This window comes from Vipera berus (assembly GCF_964194415.1).
Source record: "Vipera berus genome assembly, chromosome: 2".
NCBI lineage: Eukaryota > Metazoa > Chordata > Lepidosauria > Squamata > Viperidae > Vipera > Vipera berus.
In genome coordinates, this window is record NC_138203.1 from 285,001,029 (window position 1) to 285,017,979 (window position 16,951).

The 16,951-nt window shown below is 44.1% G+C and overlaps 1 protein-coding gene and 1 long non-coding RNA gene across 5 annotated transcripts in view; one reads left to right on the forward strand and one right to left on the reverse strand.

Moving 5' to 3' along the window:
• INO80C (INO80 complex subunit C) overlaps positions 1–16,951 on the forward strand; it is a 21,864-nt gene continuing 4,913 nt past the window's right edge. Inside the window, exons 1-4 of one of the 3 annotated variants that reach the window (XM_081316167.1) lie at positions 7–155; positions 9,210–9,256; positions 12,258–12,368; positions 15,333–15,444. In XM_081316167.1, the coding sequence (XP_081172293.1) occupies positions 9,254–9,256; positions 12,258–12,368; positions 15,333–15,444 (226 nt within the window). In that variant the 5' untranslated portion in view covers positions 7–155; positions 9,210–9,253. Of the gene's footprint in view, positions 156–8,870; positions 9,257–12,257; positions 12,369–15,332; positions 15,445–16,951 lie in introns of those variants that run through there. The other 2 variants (XM_081316165.1, XM_081316166.1) reach the window with 2 other exon arrangements.
• Positions 10,552–16,951, reverse strand: part of LOC308661256 — a 17,490-nt gene continuing 11,090 nt past the window's right edge. For both annotated transcript variants that reach the window (XR_014024925.1, XR_014024926.1), the window contains exons 2-4: positions 15,620–15,665; positions 14,199–14,348; positions 10,552–10,907 (exon numbers count right to left, since the gene is read on the reverse strand). This is a non-coding gene — a long non-coding RNA (uncharacterized lncRNA). The remainder of the gene's footprint in view (positions 10,908–14,198; positions 14,349–15,619; positions 15,666–16,951) is intronic.

The following is a 16,951-nucleotide window of genomic DNA, read 5'->3' on the forward strand; positions in this document are numbered from 1 at the left end:
CTCCAGCCTTTGGCCGCGCCCGGCGGGAGGGAAGCGCGCAGGATCCCTTCGCTTACCCTCCCTTTTATTTGATCCTTCCTTCTGGACAGCCATTTGTCTGAAATGGCGTAGGGCTGTCCTGCCTGAGCAGGGGGTTGGACTAGATGACCTCCAAGGTACCTTCCAACTATTATTATTATTATTATTATTATTATTATTATTATTATTATTATTATTATTATTATTATTATTATTATTATTATTATTATTATTGTTGTTGTTGTTGTTGTTGTTGTTGTTTGTTGTTTGTTGTTTGTTGTTGAGATATAGGAGTATAGCCAGCCGTACCAACAGGCTGAAAAATAGCTTTTATCCGTGGGCTGTTAGGCTTTTAAATGGGATATAATCTCTGTGAATTTATGCAGAATTGACTTGGGAGGCCGGTGTGTGGTGTAGTTGGTTCACATGGTGTGGTAGGATGGAGGGTTTGTTGTCACTGTGTGTTGGGGGGAGGGAGGGGGGGGGAGGCTCAGCTAATCTCATGTACACATGTTGGACAATGGGGGGAGGCTCAGCTAATCTCATGTACACATGTTGGACAATGGGGGGAGGCTCAGCTAATCTCATGTACACATGTTGTACTTGGACAATGGGGGGAGGCTCAGCTAATCTCATGTATACATGTTGGACAATGGGGGGAGGCTCAGCTAATCTCATGTACACATGTTGTACTTGGACAATGGGGGGAGGCTCAGCTAATCTCATGTATACATGTTGGACAATGGGGGGAGGCTCAGCTAATCTCATGTACACATGTTGTACTTGGACAATGGGGGGAGGCTCAGCTAATCTCATGTACACATGTTGGACAATGGGGGGAGGCTCAGCTAATCTCATGTACACATGTTGGACAATGGGGGGAGGCTCAGCTAATCTCATGTACACATGTTGTACTTGGACAATGGGGGGAGGCTCAGCTAATCTCATGTATACATGTTGGACAATGGGGGGAGGCTCAGCTAATCTCATGTACACATGTTGTACTTGGACAATGGGGGGAGGCTCAGCTAATCTCATGTATACATGTTGGACAATGGGGGGAGGCTCAGCTAATCTCATGTACACATGTTGTACTTGGACAATGGGGGGAGGCTCAGCTAATCTCATGTACACATGTTGGACAATGGGGGGAGGCTCAGCTAATCTCATGTACACATGTTGGACAATGGGGGGAGGCTCAGCTAATCTCATGTACACATGTTGTACTTGGACAATAAAGTTTTACGATGATGATGATATTAATGGATGAATGCATCTTCATTAACTCAACGGGGCTGAAGACGGAAGCAAAGAAAGAGGGTGATCCCACCCCCCACCCCCACCCCAATTTATGGCCCTCCCAAGGAAAGAAAGAGGCTGCGGCAGTGCCGGACTCCTCCCCCCCCCCCCGTCCTCGATCCTCATCCCGGGCTTTCTTCCTCCGGGACCTCCGCAAGGCGCGCAAAGGAACCGCGCGGATTTCCACCCTGGCAAACTTTGGCTCGGACGCAGAACTTCGAACCGAGCTCGGAGGGGACGGAGGGAGCAGGGGGGGGGCTTATCCGTGGCGGACTTGGGCGATACTTCCAGTCGCTGGGTGCAGATGGCAGGTGCAAATGGGGAGACGCCGCTGCAGCCCGGGACCCCATTACCTGTCCCTCGGAGCGGGGGTGATGGGGGGGGGGCTTTTGAGGTGCGTTTCTGGGAGCGAGGAAGCGGGGTGTGTGTGTGGGGGGGGGAATTAGTGTCCTTAGTTGAGTCTTTCTCCCCTCCTTCCCCCCTCCCTCCCTTGCTCATCCCCCCCCCCGAAAGAAACGCCTTCCTTCCCTCGCGCTTCGCTGAGCTTTCAAGAGGTCGCTGTTGGATTTGTAATCCTTTTAGAATAGAATAGAATGCAACCCTTTCAGAACAGCATAGAATATGAATAATAGAATAATAACATTATGACTCTTGTTTGGTTCTGATAGACGAGGACTCAGAGTGGTTTGCAATGAAAGAGTTTATTCAATACACATAAGTCAACTGACTAATGTCAAATGTTTCAAGCTTTTATAGTAGAACTGTTTAAACTGTAACCAATCATCAAACACTATTTTCCCGCTTCTTGTTACTTTAACCAATGGTTGCACCAGAATCTCCCGCTTAAAAACCCTACTTTTGCAACCTGCTATTTTCCCTGTTTGCAACTATTTACAGACACAACACCCCTTACCCCCCCAGTTGTTGTTATTTATGAACATAATCTTTTAAATATTTTGGTGGCCTATGAACTCTTGAAGGGTATCTATTGCTATGGATACTAGAGTCGTTCCTATCTGATTGTCTGCTTGGCTGGCTTACTCTGGTGGACCTGGACTCTTGGCTAACTGGCTCTGACGCTTCTCTGTTAACACTTTGTGGATGTTGTTGAGTTTGAAGATCAGCTATTGCTGGCCTACTCAGAGGGGGCATTTCCCAGTCAATTTGACTATGTTGTTGTTGGTTACCTGTGGACGGGTTATTTTGCGTTTCTGCTTCCCCACTATCTGGCGTGTTGTTATCAATAAGCCTTGATGCAAAGCTTCCCCCATGAATACCATGATCCCCTTCAACTGGCATACAGCCAATAGTTCTCTTTCTTAGCTGATCAACATGTCTTTTGCTGATCCTATTCCCTTCCCCCTCAATAGTGTAAGACAAGGGACCCAGTATTTCGGTGACCACCCCTGGGACCCATTTGTCCCCTTGTGCATAATTCCTGGCCCAAATTAAATCCCCAATTTTAAATGATCTGTTTGGAATGTCCAGTTCCGCACTTGATGGAAGTCTGTCAGGATGTAACCTGTCCAATTTGGTGGTTAGTCTCTTTCCCCACCTCATTTCAGCTGGGCTTTTACCAGTAGCCGTGCATGGGGTCGTGTGTTGGGTCAGCAAGAATTCGGCCAGTCTTTGGTGCCAGTCGCCACGGATGATTCTCTTTAATGCGTCTTTAGTGGTCCTCACATTTCGTTCAGCCAAGCCGTTAGTGGACGGGTGGAAGGGTGCTGATGTCTTGTGTTTAATCGAGTTGGCCCTGAGGAAATCCTGGAATTCAACAGAAGTGAATTGGGGCCCATTATCTGACACAATTACATCAGGTAACCCATGAGTGGCAAAGAGGCCCCTTAATACTTGTATTGTTTTACCTGAAGTTAATGAACTGACGGGTACTACCTCTAGCCATCTAGAGAAACTGTCCACTACAACCAGGAAGGTTAACCCTTGGAAAGGTCCAGCAAAATCAATATGAATCCTGGACCAAGGATTCCTGGCTAACTCCCACTTATGAGTACGTGTGTGTTGCTGCTCAGGCCTAGAACGTTGGCACAAATAGCAGTTAGAAACGCAATCTTCAATGTCTTTGTCTAGTCCTGGCCACCACAAGTGGCTCCTAGCCAATGCCTTCATACGTACTATTCCCGGGTGCCCCTCATGTAGTTCTAATAAAATTGTGGGTCTGTGGATTTCGGGAATGACCACACGGTTTCCCCATAGTATGCATCCCAAATGAGCTGACAGTTCATCCTTCCTTCTAAAATAAGGAATGTACTTGGCATCTGGGTTGGTATTAGGCCACCCACTAAGGACCCAGGCCATAATTCTCTTTAGAGTATGGTCACTATTTGTTGCCACAGCTATATCTTTAGCGGTTAAAGGCCAGTCAGGAATGTCCTGAAGGGACATTATTTGTCCCACAGGGGCAGGGTCTTCCTCAGTGATATTTAATGGCAGTCTGCTAAGGGCGTCAGCATGTCCCATGTCCTTGCCCGGTCTGTGTTGGAGAGAAAATGAATATGCTGAGAGGAAAATGGACCACCTCAGCATTCTGGGTGACATGATTTGGGGTGTCTGTTTATCCGTGGTAAACAGTCCCAATAGGGGTTTATGGTCAGTGAGTATAGTAAAGTTCCTACCATAAAGGTAATCATGGAACTTTTTTACTCCTGCCACGATTGCTAATGCTTCCCTATCTATCTGTGCATAATTCCGCTCTGCTTTGGTCAGCGTCCTGGAATAATATGCGATTGGTTTTTGGATACCTTGGTTGTCCAAGTGGCTGATAACAGCCCCCACACCATAAGGTGAAGCATCGCATGCTAAATAAATTGGTTTGTTTTCAATAAAATGGGTTACTGTTGATTGGCTGGAAAGAATGTCCTTTAATGTTTGGAAACTTACTCTATGTTTATTAAGCCACTGCCAAGGGGTCTTTTTATCTAAAAGTCTATGGAGGGGTTCTGCAATGGCAGCTTTGTGTGGCACAAATGTATGGTAAAAATTTACTAAGCCAAGGAAGGCTTGTAATTCAGCCTTGTTTTTAGGTTCAGGAGCCAATTTAATTGCTTTGATTTTATCTGGGGTAGGATGAATTCCATTTTTGTCAATCCTGAATCCAAGGAATTCAGTGGATTTAACCCCAATGCAACATTTTTCCTTTTTTAATTTCAGTCCAGCCCTCCTAAATCTTTCCAATACCTGTTCCAGCCGCTCTGCTAATATTTCTTCATTTTTTTCCAGCTATCAAGACATCATCAAAGTAAGGGCATACACCAGGTATGCCCTTTAAGGTTCTCTCCATCACTTCTTGAAAGATGCCTGGAGCTGCTGCAATACCAAATTGCAGTCTGTGGACTCGGAACGCCCCCTTGTGGGTAACTATCGTCTGAGCTTCTGCAGCCTCTTCAGAAACAGTTAATTGCAAATACGCCTGCGCCAAGTCTAACTTGGCAAACATGGCGCCGTCCTGTATCGTGGCGAGGACCTGCTTCACCGTCGGGACCGGGTAAGCATGTTTTTTCATTCCGAGGTTCAGGGTGGCTTTGTAGTCAGCGCAGATCCTCACGTCCCCGTTAGGTTTAAGGGGTGTGACGATCGGCGTTTCCCACAAACCACCCTCGACTGGTTCTAAGACGCCTTGGCCTACAAGCTTGTCGAGCTCGGCCTCGATTTTTTGCTTCAGGGCGAAAGGCACCCTTCGGGCCTTAAGCCTGATGGGTTTAACCGACGGGTCTAGATTAAATTTAATTGGGGGCCCTTTATATTTACCTAGAGACCCATCGAATACGTCTGCAAATTCATTGCAGACTGATTCGAGGGTCTTATTTTTAATAACTGAATTTATTCCCCCAATCCAAATGCCCAGGGCAGGGAACCAGTTAAGGCCAATTAGACTAGTCCTCTGACCCTCAGTAACTATCAAATCTAAAAACCCCTTAAACCCCTTAAATTTAACGCTAAGGGTAATCTTCCCTTTTATTTTTATTGGGGTTTTTTGAAAATCGGTTAATTGGATTTTTGTTGAACTAAGTGGAATTTTTCTTCCACTTATTTGTTCAATCCTTTCAAGGGTTTCACTGGATATTATGGACACTGATGCCCCTGAGTCTATTTCCATTTTGCAAGGAACCCCTTGCAAATGGACTATGATTTTTAATTTTCCTTCTGGAAAATTGCTATTTTTTCCTTTCCTATTGCAATTGACTCGCGCCACCTCCCCGCGGTTTGGAATTTTAGCCCTCAGTCTAGGGGTCTCTTTGCCACTATAGCAAGGGGTTACCTTACCTTCGGGCCACACATCGACTTCATTAAGACGATTGTCACGTGCACGACTCCTGCAGATGGCTTGGATGTGGCCGGTCTTCCCACACGATCTACATCTGGCGGTACGGAATCGGCAAGTGGCGCGGGGATGGTTGCCTCCGCAGCTGCCGCACCGGTTGTCATTGTCGCGCGGTCTCGTTGTGGAGTCTCTCCAAGGTCGTTGGGCCCCTGTCGTTTGTCGTTGCGGTGTTGCGGGTTGTTGACGGCGGTTCGGTTCAGGCCGCTCACTTCTGGATGGTTTTGGCGCCATTTTTCCGAATCGTCTGGAGACTTCGGCGATGTCGTCTTCCCACTGTTGGTCCACCTCCCCGCAATCCACATAGCCTTCTTGGTTGATCTCGGCAGACGCTGCCATGCTACTACGGGGGGGGTCGCGATACCCGGTGGATTCGTATGTTAAGAGTTCATCCAGCACTTCCTGCAAATCGCCGGTGGGTTTGGCGATTATTCTATTTTGCAGCTGCTCGTCTCGCAAGCCCAGTACTACTCGGTCCCGAATTCTTATTTCCAAATTATCATATTTGCATCGTACTGCGGCTTCCCTGACGGCAGCAACGAATTTCTGGATTGATTCGCCCGGTCTCTGGTTCCTTTTTTCAAAAATACGACGCCAAAAGAGTTCGGATCTCCTAGGCGTGAAATGTACCTTTAGTTTGGCTAACAGGTCAGCATACGGGACACTAGAGACCGGCTGTGGTTGACAAAGTCCTACAGCGATCCGATATACTGGTGTGCCGCAAATTGTCAGTAACGCCGCCGCCTTTTTCCGGTCGTCCATAATTCCATTCACAAGCAGGAACCCTTCGACCTGTCCAATGTATTCTTCCCAGTCCTCTGGGAAATTTGGGTCGAATTCCTTCAAGGACCCGATTTGCGCCATTCGGAGAATTTTTCTTTATTCCGCCGCGGCCGCTCGGTTGACTGTGACCTCTTTCAAATTTGCCGCCTTAGCGCAGCTGTTTCGCCAAATCTTCTCTGGTCTTCCGTCTATCCCACCTTCGTCGCCAATTGTTTGGTTCTGATAGACGAGGACTCAGAGTGGTTTACAATGAAAGAGTTTATTCAATACACATAAGTCAACTGACTAATGTCAAATGTTTCAAGCTTTTATAGTAGAACTGTTTAAACTGTAACCAATCATCAAACACTATTTTCCCGCTTCTTGTTACTTTAACCAATGGTTGCACCAGAATCTCCCGCTTAAAAACCCTACTTTTGCAACCTGCTATTTTCCCTGTTTCCAACTATTTACAGACACAACAACTCTTCTAGATTCCAGTCCATCCCCCTGAGCAGGCAGGAAACCCTGTACCATTTCAGACAAACGGCTTGTCCAATCTCCTCTTAAAAGCTTCCAGTGTTGGAGCATCCACAATTTCTAGATGCCAGTTGTTCCCCTGGGTAATTGTTCCAACTGTCGGGAAAGCACCTGAAGGCAGGGCAAAAAGCAAAGGGATAATAGAAACTAATCAAGGAGAGAAGCAACCCAGAACTAAGGAGAAATTTCCTGACAGTTAGAACAAATTATCCAGTGGAACAACCTGTCTCCAGAAGCGGTGAATGCTCCAACACTGGAGGTTTTTAAGAAGAGACTGGACAACTATTTGTCTGAAACAGTAAAGACTAGAAGACCTCCAAGGTCCCTTCTAACTGTATAGTAGTAGAGTAGAGTAGAGTAGAGTAGAGTAGAGTAGAGTAGAGTAGAGTAGAGTTAGTATAGTATAGTATAGTATTAGCATTAATAATATAATATATACAAGAAGTATATATCGGAGGTGGTGACCCTTTGAGAGCTGTATGCAACGAAATTTCATTTTGATGGATGCCGATTGGTGTACATTCAAAGTGACAATAAAGTTATCATCATATATAATAGCTGTGCTGCCACCACGTGGCTGTTCTTGGGAAATTATAATAGCAATAATTCCTATTATTTTAATTTTAATAGCAATCATTATTGCTATTGCTATTCTTATATTATCATTACTATATTATTAAAATAACAATAACAATATTTATTTATTTTATTGGATTTATATACCGCCCCTCTCCCAAAGGATTCGGGGCGGCGTACAGGGCAGTTAAAACATGGTATACAAAGTTAAAAAATAAATTAAGTTAAGTTAGCCCCAACAAGACAATGATAATGACAATATGAGAATAGCAATTGCTATTAGTTTATAATAATAATAATAATAATAATAAAGTTGGAAGGGACCTTGGAGGTCATCTAGTCCAACCCCCTGCTCAGGCAGGAAACCTTATACCATTTCAGGCAAATGGCTGTCCAGTCTCTTCTTAAAAACCTCCAGTGTTGGAGCATTCACCGCCTCTGGAGGCAGGTTGTTCCACTGGTTAATTGTTCTAACTGTCAGGAAGTTTACATTAGTTTACATTATCATTACATTATTTTTACTATTACTATTATTATAAAACTTTTATTCATTAAACATGAACCTGTCAACTGAACATTCAAATTGACTGGCACTAATGGTTGACACGGATATTACTACCACTACTACTACTACAAAGGCTTAACTAAATAAGCATTTGCTATATGAAATCACAGGTTGCTGGCCACTTGAACCGCTGTTGGCCGTTTGAAACAGCCCCTTTCCCCTTAGACAGGGCTTACCATATCAAGACACTAAATTTTGGTAATAGGAACTTGAAAGCCTGCTATTTAAATTTAAATCCCAGGTCCCAAAATAAAATAGGAAAGCCCCCGCTCTCCCTCGCTTCAGAGCTATGTTAGAGTTTGATGCAGGGGGAATGGCAGAAGCCTCTTAATAGCTCTCTCCGGTCGCGCTCTGGACCTAGATCAGGGGCAGGCAACCTTGGCTCTTTGATGACTCGTGGACTTCAACTCCCAGAATTCCTGAGCCAGCGTGGCTCAGCTTGGAAACCTCTCCCTTTCCCCTCAGCATGGCTGGCTCAGGAATTCTGGGAGTTGAAGTCCACGAGTCATAAAGCAGCCTAGGGCAGGGGTAGGCCACCTTGGCTCTTTTATGACTCGTGGACTTCAACTCCCAGAATTCCTGAGCCAGCGTGGCTCAGCTTGGAAACCTCTCCCTTTCCCCTCAGCGTGGCTGGCTCAGGAATTCTGGGAGTTGAAGTCCACGAGTCATAAAGCAGCCTAGGGCAGGGGTAGGCCACCTTGGCTCTTTGATGACTCGTGGACTTCAACTCCCAGAATTCCTGAGCCAGCGTGGCTCAGCTTGGAAACCTCTCCCTTTTCCCTCAGCATGGCTGGCTCAGGAATTCTGGGAGTTGAAGTCCACCAGTCATCAAAGAGCCAAGGATGCCTACCCCTGAGCTAGACAGAGAGGGAAACGTCCCAGCGCCACCAGCCCGGCTAAAGAAGGCTTGGTGACCCCGCCCCCTTTCCCCATGCACCAATCGGGAGACAGTTTTCGCCTCGGTGACGTCATCGGAAAGCGACGCGTCTCCGTCGGGCTTTCGTCGCTCCTCTCGTTGGACTTTTGGGGAAGGGTTTTTGTTTTTTTTTATTATTATTATTATTATTTTCCCCCCCGCCCCCCTTTCTCTCCCCCCTCCCCGCGGCCTGGAAGGAAGTTGAAGGGAAACCAGGCCTGTTCCGGACAAACCCAGATTGATGGTAAGCCATGTTTTTTTACGCGTAGCCCGAAGTATTTATACGCAACGTAGATCGACGTAGTGGTGTTGCAGCAATGCAGTTGTGCTGGCTTGTTGTGTACAGCAGATAAGGGCGTCTGCTGCACTTCGCCCTTGCGGATAATTAAGTTGCAAGCATTGTGCGTGCAAAATAATAATTAAGTTGCAAGCATTGTGCGTGCAAAATAAATAATAATTAAGTTGCAAGCATTGTGCGTGCAAAATAATAATTAAGTTGCAAGCATTGTGCGTGCAAAATAAATAATAATTAAGTTGCAAGCATTGTGCGTGCAAAATCATCCTCCTCCTCCTCCTCCTAGGTATCAGATACCTGGTTGATACCTAGGATACTGGCAGCAATCCGTGTCAACCATTAGCGCCAGTCAATTTGTTCAGTTGACTGAGTTTCATGTTTTATGAATAAAAGTTTTATGTAATGTAAATAGTAATGATTTATTATTATTATTATTATTATTATTATTATTATTATTATTATTATTATTATTATTATTAAGTAAATAATGATGTAGTAGTAGTAAATTATAGTTTAGTTTAGTTTTAGTTTTATTAAATTTTTATACCGCCCTTCTCCCGAAGGACTCAGGGCGGTGAACAGGGCATATAATAAAAATACAAAAATACAAAAGTTAAAATAGAATTAAATTAATGCCCAAAATAAAACAATAAAATATACAAATATTTAAAACCCTAAATTAACTCCCCATCAGGCCAGGCCAGCTTGTTCGAATAGGTGGGTCTTTAACCCGCGCCGGAAGGAGCGGAGATCCGGTGCCATTATAGCAATAGTAGTAATAGTAAATAATAGTAAATAATACTAGTAATAATAATAATAATAATAATAATAATAATAATAATAGGGAGCTTGGAGGTCTTCTTTAAGGCAATTTTTTATTTCCTTTTTTCAAGACAGCTAATAATATATGCGCATCTTCAAGATTACAGCACAATTAACATATTGATCTTAATGTTAGTGTACTTATGCTCTGTATTATTTCTGGGTATATTTTTGGTATTTTATATGTGGCATCTTTTATACAAAGGAGCATATTTCTTAGTTTTTTGTAAAACGTTTCATTTATCGACAGCAAATTACACCTGCTCAGTGGAAGGGACCTTGGAAGGTCATCTAGTCCAACCCCCTGCTTAGGCAGGAAACCCTATACCATTTTGGGCAAATGGCTGTCCAGTCTCTTCTTAAAAACTTCCAGTGTTGGAGCATTCACCACTTCTGGAGGCAGGTTGTTCCCCTGGTTAATTGTTCTAACAGTCAAGAAATTTCTCCTTAGTTCTATGTCTGTACCAGTGATTTTAACTAAATTAACTCAGTAACAGTAACAGAGTTGGAAGGGACCTTGGAGGTCATCTAGTCCAACCCCCTGCTAAGGCAGGAAACCCTATACCATTTCAGACAAATGGCTGTCCAGTCTCTTCTCAAAAACTTCCACTGTTGGAGCATTCACCACTTCTGGAAGCAGGTTGTTCCACTGGTTAATTGTTCTCACTGTCAGGAAGTTTCTCCTTAGTTCCAGGTTGCTTCTCTCCTTGCTGAGTTTCTTGTCCTGCCTTCAGGTGCTTTGGAGAATAGGTTGACTCCCTCTTCTTTGTAGCAATCCCTGAGATATTAGAACACTGTTATCATGTCACTCCCAGTCTTTCTGTTAATTAAACTAGACATACCCAAATCCAGCAACCGTTCCCTATATGTTTTGGCCTCCAGCCCCCTAATCATCTTGGTTGCTCTTCTCTGTACCCTTTCTAGAGTCTCAACATCTTTTTTACATTGTGGCGACCAAAACTGGATGCAGTATTCCAGGTGTGGCCTTACCAAAGCATTGTAAAGTATTAATACTTCACGTGATCTTGATTCTAACCCTCTGTTAATGCAGCCTAGCACTGTCTTGGCTTTTTTGGCAGCTGCAGCACACTGCTGGCTCACATTTAAGGGATTGTCCACTAGGACTCCAAGATCCCTCTCACAGTTGCTACTCTTAAGCGAGGCACCACCTATACTATAACTATGGATTTGGTTTTTCTTGCCTAAATGTAGAACCTTTTTTCACCACTTAATTTCATTTTGTTAGCGCCCAGTGTTCAAGTCTGTTCAGATCCTCCTGTATCTTAAGCCTGTCTTCTGGAGTGTTGGCTATTCCTCCCACCTTGGTGTCTTCTGTAAATTTGATGAGTTCCCCATCTATCCCCACCGTGCAGTAGTTTCAGTATATTTAATTATGCCAGCATAATACTGCAATCACTCTATTTTGAACAATGTTAGCGCTAAGTGATGATGTTTAATTAGAGATTCCTGAGCAGTTGATTAGGCTCACATAGCGAGTGAAGTCATGTGTCATATCTTACAAATTACGTTGGCTGGAGTTGTACAGCACGTTAAGCCAAAACCAAATAAGCCACTTTATGATTTAGTACAGGGGTGTCAAACTCAATTTCATTAAGCCAGCCACATCAGCATTGTGGTTGCCCTTGGGGGGCCCGGTGGGTATGGCCAGGGTGGGCACGGCCTACTGGGTGGGCGCAGCTGGAGTCCGTATGGCCTACTGGGTGTGCATGACCAGCTCTACATCATTGGCACCAAGGGTGCCTATGGGGGCCTGGGCAAGAGTGGGACAGATCTGGGGGTCTCTGGCAGAAGGAGGGTCTCTGGGCCAGGGCCAAGGCAGTGGGGACAGTTCCCTCACTGTTTCCAGTATGGCTTCGGGGGCCACATGAAACCACTTCGCGGGCCGGATCTGGCCCCCGGGCCTTGTGTTTGACATGTCTGATTTAGTAGATACAGTATGAAGCCAGTCTGGTTTTACACATACATGGTTTAGGATTACTGGTTTAACAGTGAGCAAAACAATGCAATAATTTTGATAAAATTCTGAAATAAGTTTGGATTAAGGGTTGGGTTTTATAAAACTGCATTTCCTCCTCTCTCAAATGGATATATGTATTTTTTTTTCCAGAGTACCAATGCAGAAATAGTGAATGAAAACAAAGCCATCACGATCAACACAAGCACAGGACCAATAGAAACATCTATCAAGCATTTTCCTTTTAAAGCTCCAAGCTTTATTGTATGTATTTTTTTCCCCACTGATGTGTGTTACATTTTCTTGAGACAAATAACCTTTTCTTTATCTATAGTAGTTTACCGTTTGTTTTACTGTCTGTCTATATTTTCAGGAAACCTTTTCAACTCACCTGGATAGGAAGAGTACTGATGCTTTTTGCCTTTTCAACTCAAAAGGTAAAAAGCACGAATAGTCTTCCCATCCAGCTGCTTCAAGTCCAGAGTGCTCTAGCCAACAGTATTGGAAAAACAAAATTAACCACATAACCGTACCAAGTTCAGGAAACACATGAGCAACTGTCCTAGTATTCTATCTCACCATTTTTTTTTGCCTTTTAAGAAGACAGTTTCCAGAAAGCTTTCCATGTGTTTTCTTTGAGTGGCAACAAATTGGTTCTTAAACAGAAGGGGACAGGAGGCTAAAATATATAAGGAACGTTTACTGGAATTGGAGATGTCTAGTTTAATGAAGGGAAGGACTAAGGGTGACATGATAGCCATGTTCCAGTATCTCAGGGGCTGCCACAAAGAAGAGGGAGTCAAGCTGTTCTCCAAAGCGCCTGAAGCCAGGACAAGAAGCAACGGATGGAAACTGACCAAGGAGAGAAGCAACCTAGAACTAAGGAGAAATTTCCTGACAGTGAGAACAATTAATCAGTGGAACGACCTGCCTCCAGGAGTGGTGAATGCTCCAACACTGGAAGTTTTTAAGAAGAGACTGGACAGCCATTTGTCTGAAATGGTATAGGGTTTCCTGCCTGAGCAGGGGGTTGGACTAGAAGACCTCCAAGGTCCCTTCCAGCTCTATTCTATTTTAATCAAGGAGAGAAGCAACCTAGAACTAAGGAGAAATTTCCTGATAGTGAGAACAATTAATCAGTGGAACGACTTGCCTCCAGAATTTGTGAACGCTCCAACCCTGGAAGTTTTTAAGAAGAGACTGGACAGCCATTTGTCTGAAACAGTAAAGGGCAGAGGAGTCAAACTCATCTCCTGACATGTTGCGATATATCGTGACTTTTTCCCCATTGCCAGTGCTGAGGTGGAGACGGTTTTGGCATGACGCATCCGGCCCGTGGGCCAGCAGTTTGACACCCCTGGTATAGGGTTTCCTACCTGAGCAAGGGGTTGGACTAGAAGACCCCCAAGGTCCTTTCCAACTATATATTATTATTATTATTATTATTATTATTATTATTATTATTATTATTATTATTATTATTATTATTATTATTATTGACGTGGTGGCTCAGTGGGTTAGGACGCTGAGCTTGTCGATCAGAAGGTCAGCAGTTTGGCGGGTCAAATCCCGAGTGCCGCGTAACAGAGTGAGCGCCTGTTACTCGTCCCAGCTTCTACCAACCTAGCAGTTCGAAAGCACGTAAAAATGCAAGTAGAAAAATAGGGACCACTACGGTGGGAAGGTAACAGCGTTCCGTGTGCCTGTGATGTCTAGTCATGCCGGCCACATGACCACGGAGATGTCCTCGGACAAGTGCTGGCTCTTTGGCTTTGAAACGGAGATGAGCACCGGCCCCTAGAGTCAGAAACGACTAGCACGCATGTGCAGGGGTGTAGGAAACCTGTCATATTTCCACCTTAGGCTCACATAAAATGGCGCAGGTCTGGCTCAGGGCAGAAATAAGTTTCGTTTCTGTGTATAAGTTGCAGTTTAATGTTTAACTTCTTTCCCTGGCTGACCACCCTTTTCTCAGCCTTATTGTTGCCTTGCTTATTACCTCTTTTCATTTCAATGATTAAGCGATCTCTCGCTGCTATTGCTGAGGCAAGGGCTGCTGTCACTGTCAACACGCTCTTACAAAGGCATGCTTACCATCTGATTCCTGCTGACGACGAATCCCCTTTTTCCTGTGAGTCGGAGGACGATCTGGATTTTGCTCACTCATCCTCGCCAGAGGTGCCGGAGGGTCTCTCTTTCAACGATGACCATGAGAGCAGTACCAGCATGTACCTAGACTCCACACTTTGACAAAATAAAATAAAAAAGGGTGAAATGTGATTCCTTCAGCCTGCCGCCTATCGGCAGCAAGGTGTAAGCAGCAGCTTTACGCTCACGCAATATCATGCCACATTGAACAACCACATTCCTGTCTCTGATGATTCTTCATTTGTATGTAACAAGATTTGTTTTTTATAATTGTCCTTGCTTCAAGATAAGCCTCTGCCTTTATGAAGTCTGCATTTGCCCCCTGCTTCATTTATATTGTCTTTGTTTCAAGTTATCTTTCTAGTTATGTTTCAAGTTATGTTTCAAGTCAGTCACGTAAGCCTGAGTAAGCAGGCAGGAATGTTCAGCCCTAGGCACATGCGCAAGATGGCACTAAGGAGAAAAAAGCTTACTTCCTGCCATGCTGTTTTGTACTTTCTTGTTCCTGTTAGAAACTCAATAAAAGGCGTCCGCGGGGACAGTCCGGGGTCGGAAGCTAGAGGTTGCGGAATGCTGCCCCTCTAGACCACCCGTGCAGTCCACGATACGCCAACTAAAACTGACTGCATGTGTCTGTGTGTTATTTTGGGGGATAGATAGAGAAATAGCATTAGCCTAGCCGATCCACATCCTAGACAACGGCAGCCCGGGAGAAGCGATTCGTTCCCATCCAGTCAGGACCTCACGGATCGCGACACAGGGGAACCTTTACCTTTACCTGAGCAAGGAGTTGGACTAGAAGACCCCCAAGGTCCCTTCCAACTATATTATTGTTGTTGTTGTTGTTGTTGTTGTTGTTGTTGTTGTTGTTGTTGTTGTTATTATTATTATTATTATTATTATTATTATTATTATTATTATTATTATTATCATCTTGGTTTCCTTTTACTTGCAAAAAGGAACTCCCCAGAATTCGTTTAACGTAAAATAGATAGATTAAACTGTTTGAATAAGCGCTGCAACAAAAGCTATTTAAATAGTGTCAGTGTCCTTGTTAAATATACTCTTTAAATATTCCAGCACTCCGGCACTGGAGGAGCAGCAGCTGGAAAGAAGAATAGAACATGGAAGAATCTGAAACAAATCCTGTCTTCGGAAAAGACGCTGCCGTGGCAATTAAATGATCCAAGCTGTAAGCTCTTTAGATTTTTTTCCCCCCCTACGTATTTGTAAAAACAGCTTTCTAGAAAATACTTCAAAACTGTTTTACTCATTGTGAGGTGAGTAGATTTCAGCAATGGAAATTCGGTTAGGAATATTTACTCGGCACGAACAGAAGCATAATTAGAGCGACATGGAGTACGTACTATGCCTTGTGCTTACTCCCTTACTTCGCAAGTAGATTTCCGTATCCTAAAAAAAAGACAATTAAAATACATTGAGATATGGGAAAAACATTTACAGCCATCATTGCAAAAAATTAAAGTTACCGGTACCACTAATAACTGTTTTTAAAAGAAGCATACCTAATGACTTAGAAATGCTTTAAACGTAAAAAAAAATGTAGCAAGTGCAACTGAAGAAAAATGCAAAGAACTTTGTGGTTACAATACAACAACAACAATAATATAGTTGGAAGAGCCCTTGGAGGTCATCTAGTCCAGCCCCCTGCTCAGACAGGAAACCCATTCCAGACAAATGGCTGTCCAGTCTTTTATATGAAGAAATGAATATCTTTTAGTGCTATTGTGTGCTTGGGTAGACACATTTGCTTATAACACAGACTTTTATTCTAACCAAACAGTTCAAGAGAAAAGTAATCTCTTGTTTTTCATTTAAATGTCCACATTACTTCTAGGTCATTGATTTGATTTAAGTAAGGTAAAGGTAGAGGTTCCCCCGCACATGCGTGCTAGTCGTTTCCGACTCTAGGGGCCGGTGCTCATCTCCGTTTCAAAGCCAAAGAGCCAGCGCTTGTCCGAGGACGTCTCCGTGGTCATGTGGCTGGCATGACTAGACGCCAAAGGCGCACGGAACGCTGTTACCTTCCCACCGTAGTGGTCCCTATTTTTCTACTTGCATTTTTACGTGCTTTCGAACTGCTAGGTTGGCAGAAGCTGGGACGAGTAACAGGCGCTCACTCTGCTACGTGGCACTCGGGATTCGACCTGCCAAACTGCTGACCTTCTGATCGACAAGCTCAGCGTCCTAACCCACTGAGCCACCCGTCCCTTTGATTTAAGTAGTATGTACTTAAAAAATATTGGATTTAAGATTACTCTTTCCTCTACCCTCCCCCAACCAAGGAAATTATATCTTATTCGTCACAATAAATGTTTTTTTTGAGCTCAGCTTAGAAGAGAATATATAAAGCTGTCACATTTCAAAATGATTTGCACAACTACCATTACAACTATAGTTGTTGCCTTCATCTTATTTTCTGTTGTTACGCTAAAAAAAAATAGGGTGGTGTGGTGGCTTAGTGGTTAAGACGCTGGACTTGTCGGCTGGAAAGCCAGCCGCCCAGATTCGAGACCTAGGAAGCACAAGACGGGGTGACCTCCCGTTCCTCGCTCCAGCTCATTCCCACTTAGCAATTCGAAAGTATGCAAGTGTGACTAGATAAATAGGTACCAGTTTGGCGGGAAGGTAACAGAACCGTGGAAATGCCTTTGGACAGCATTGGCTCAAGGGCCTTG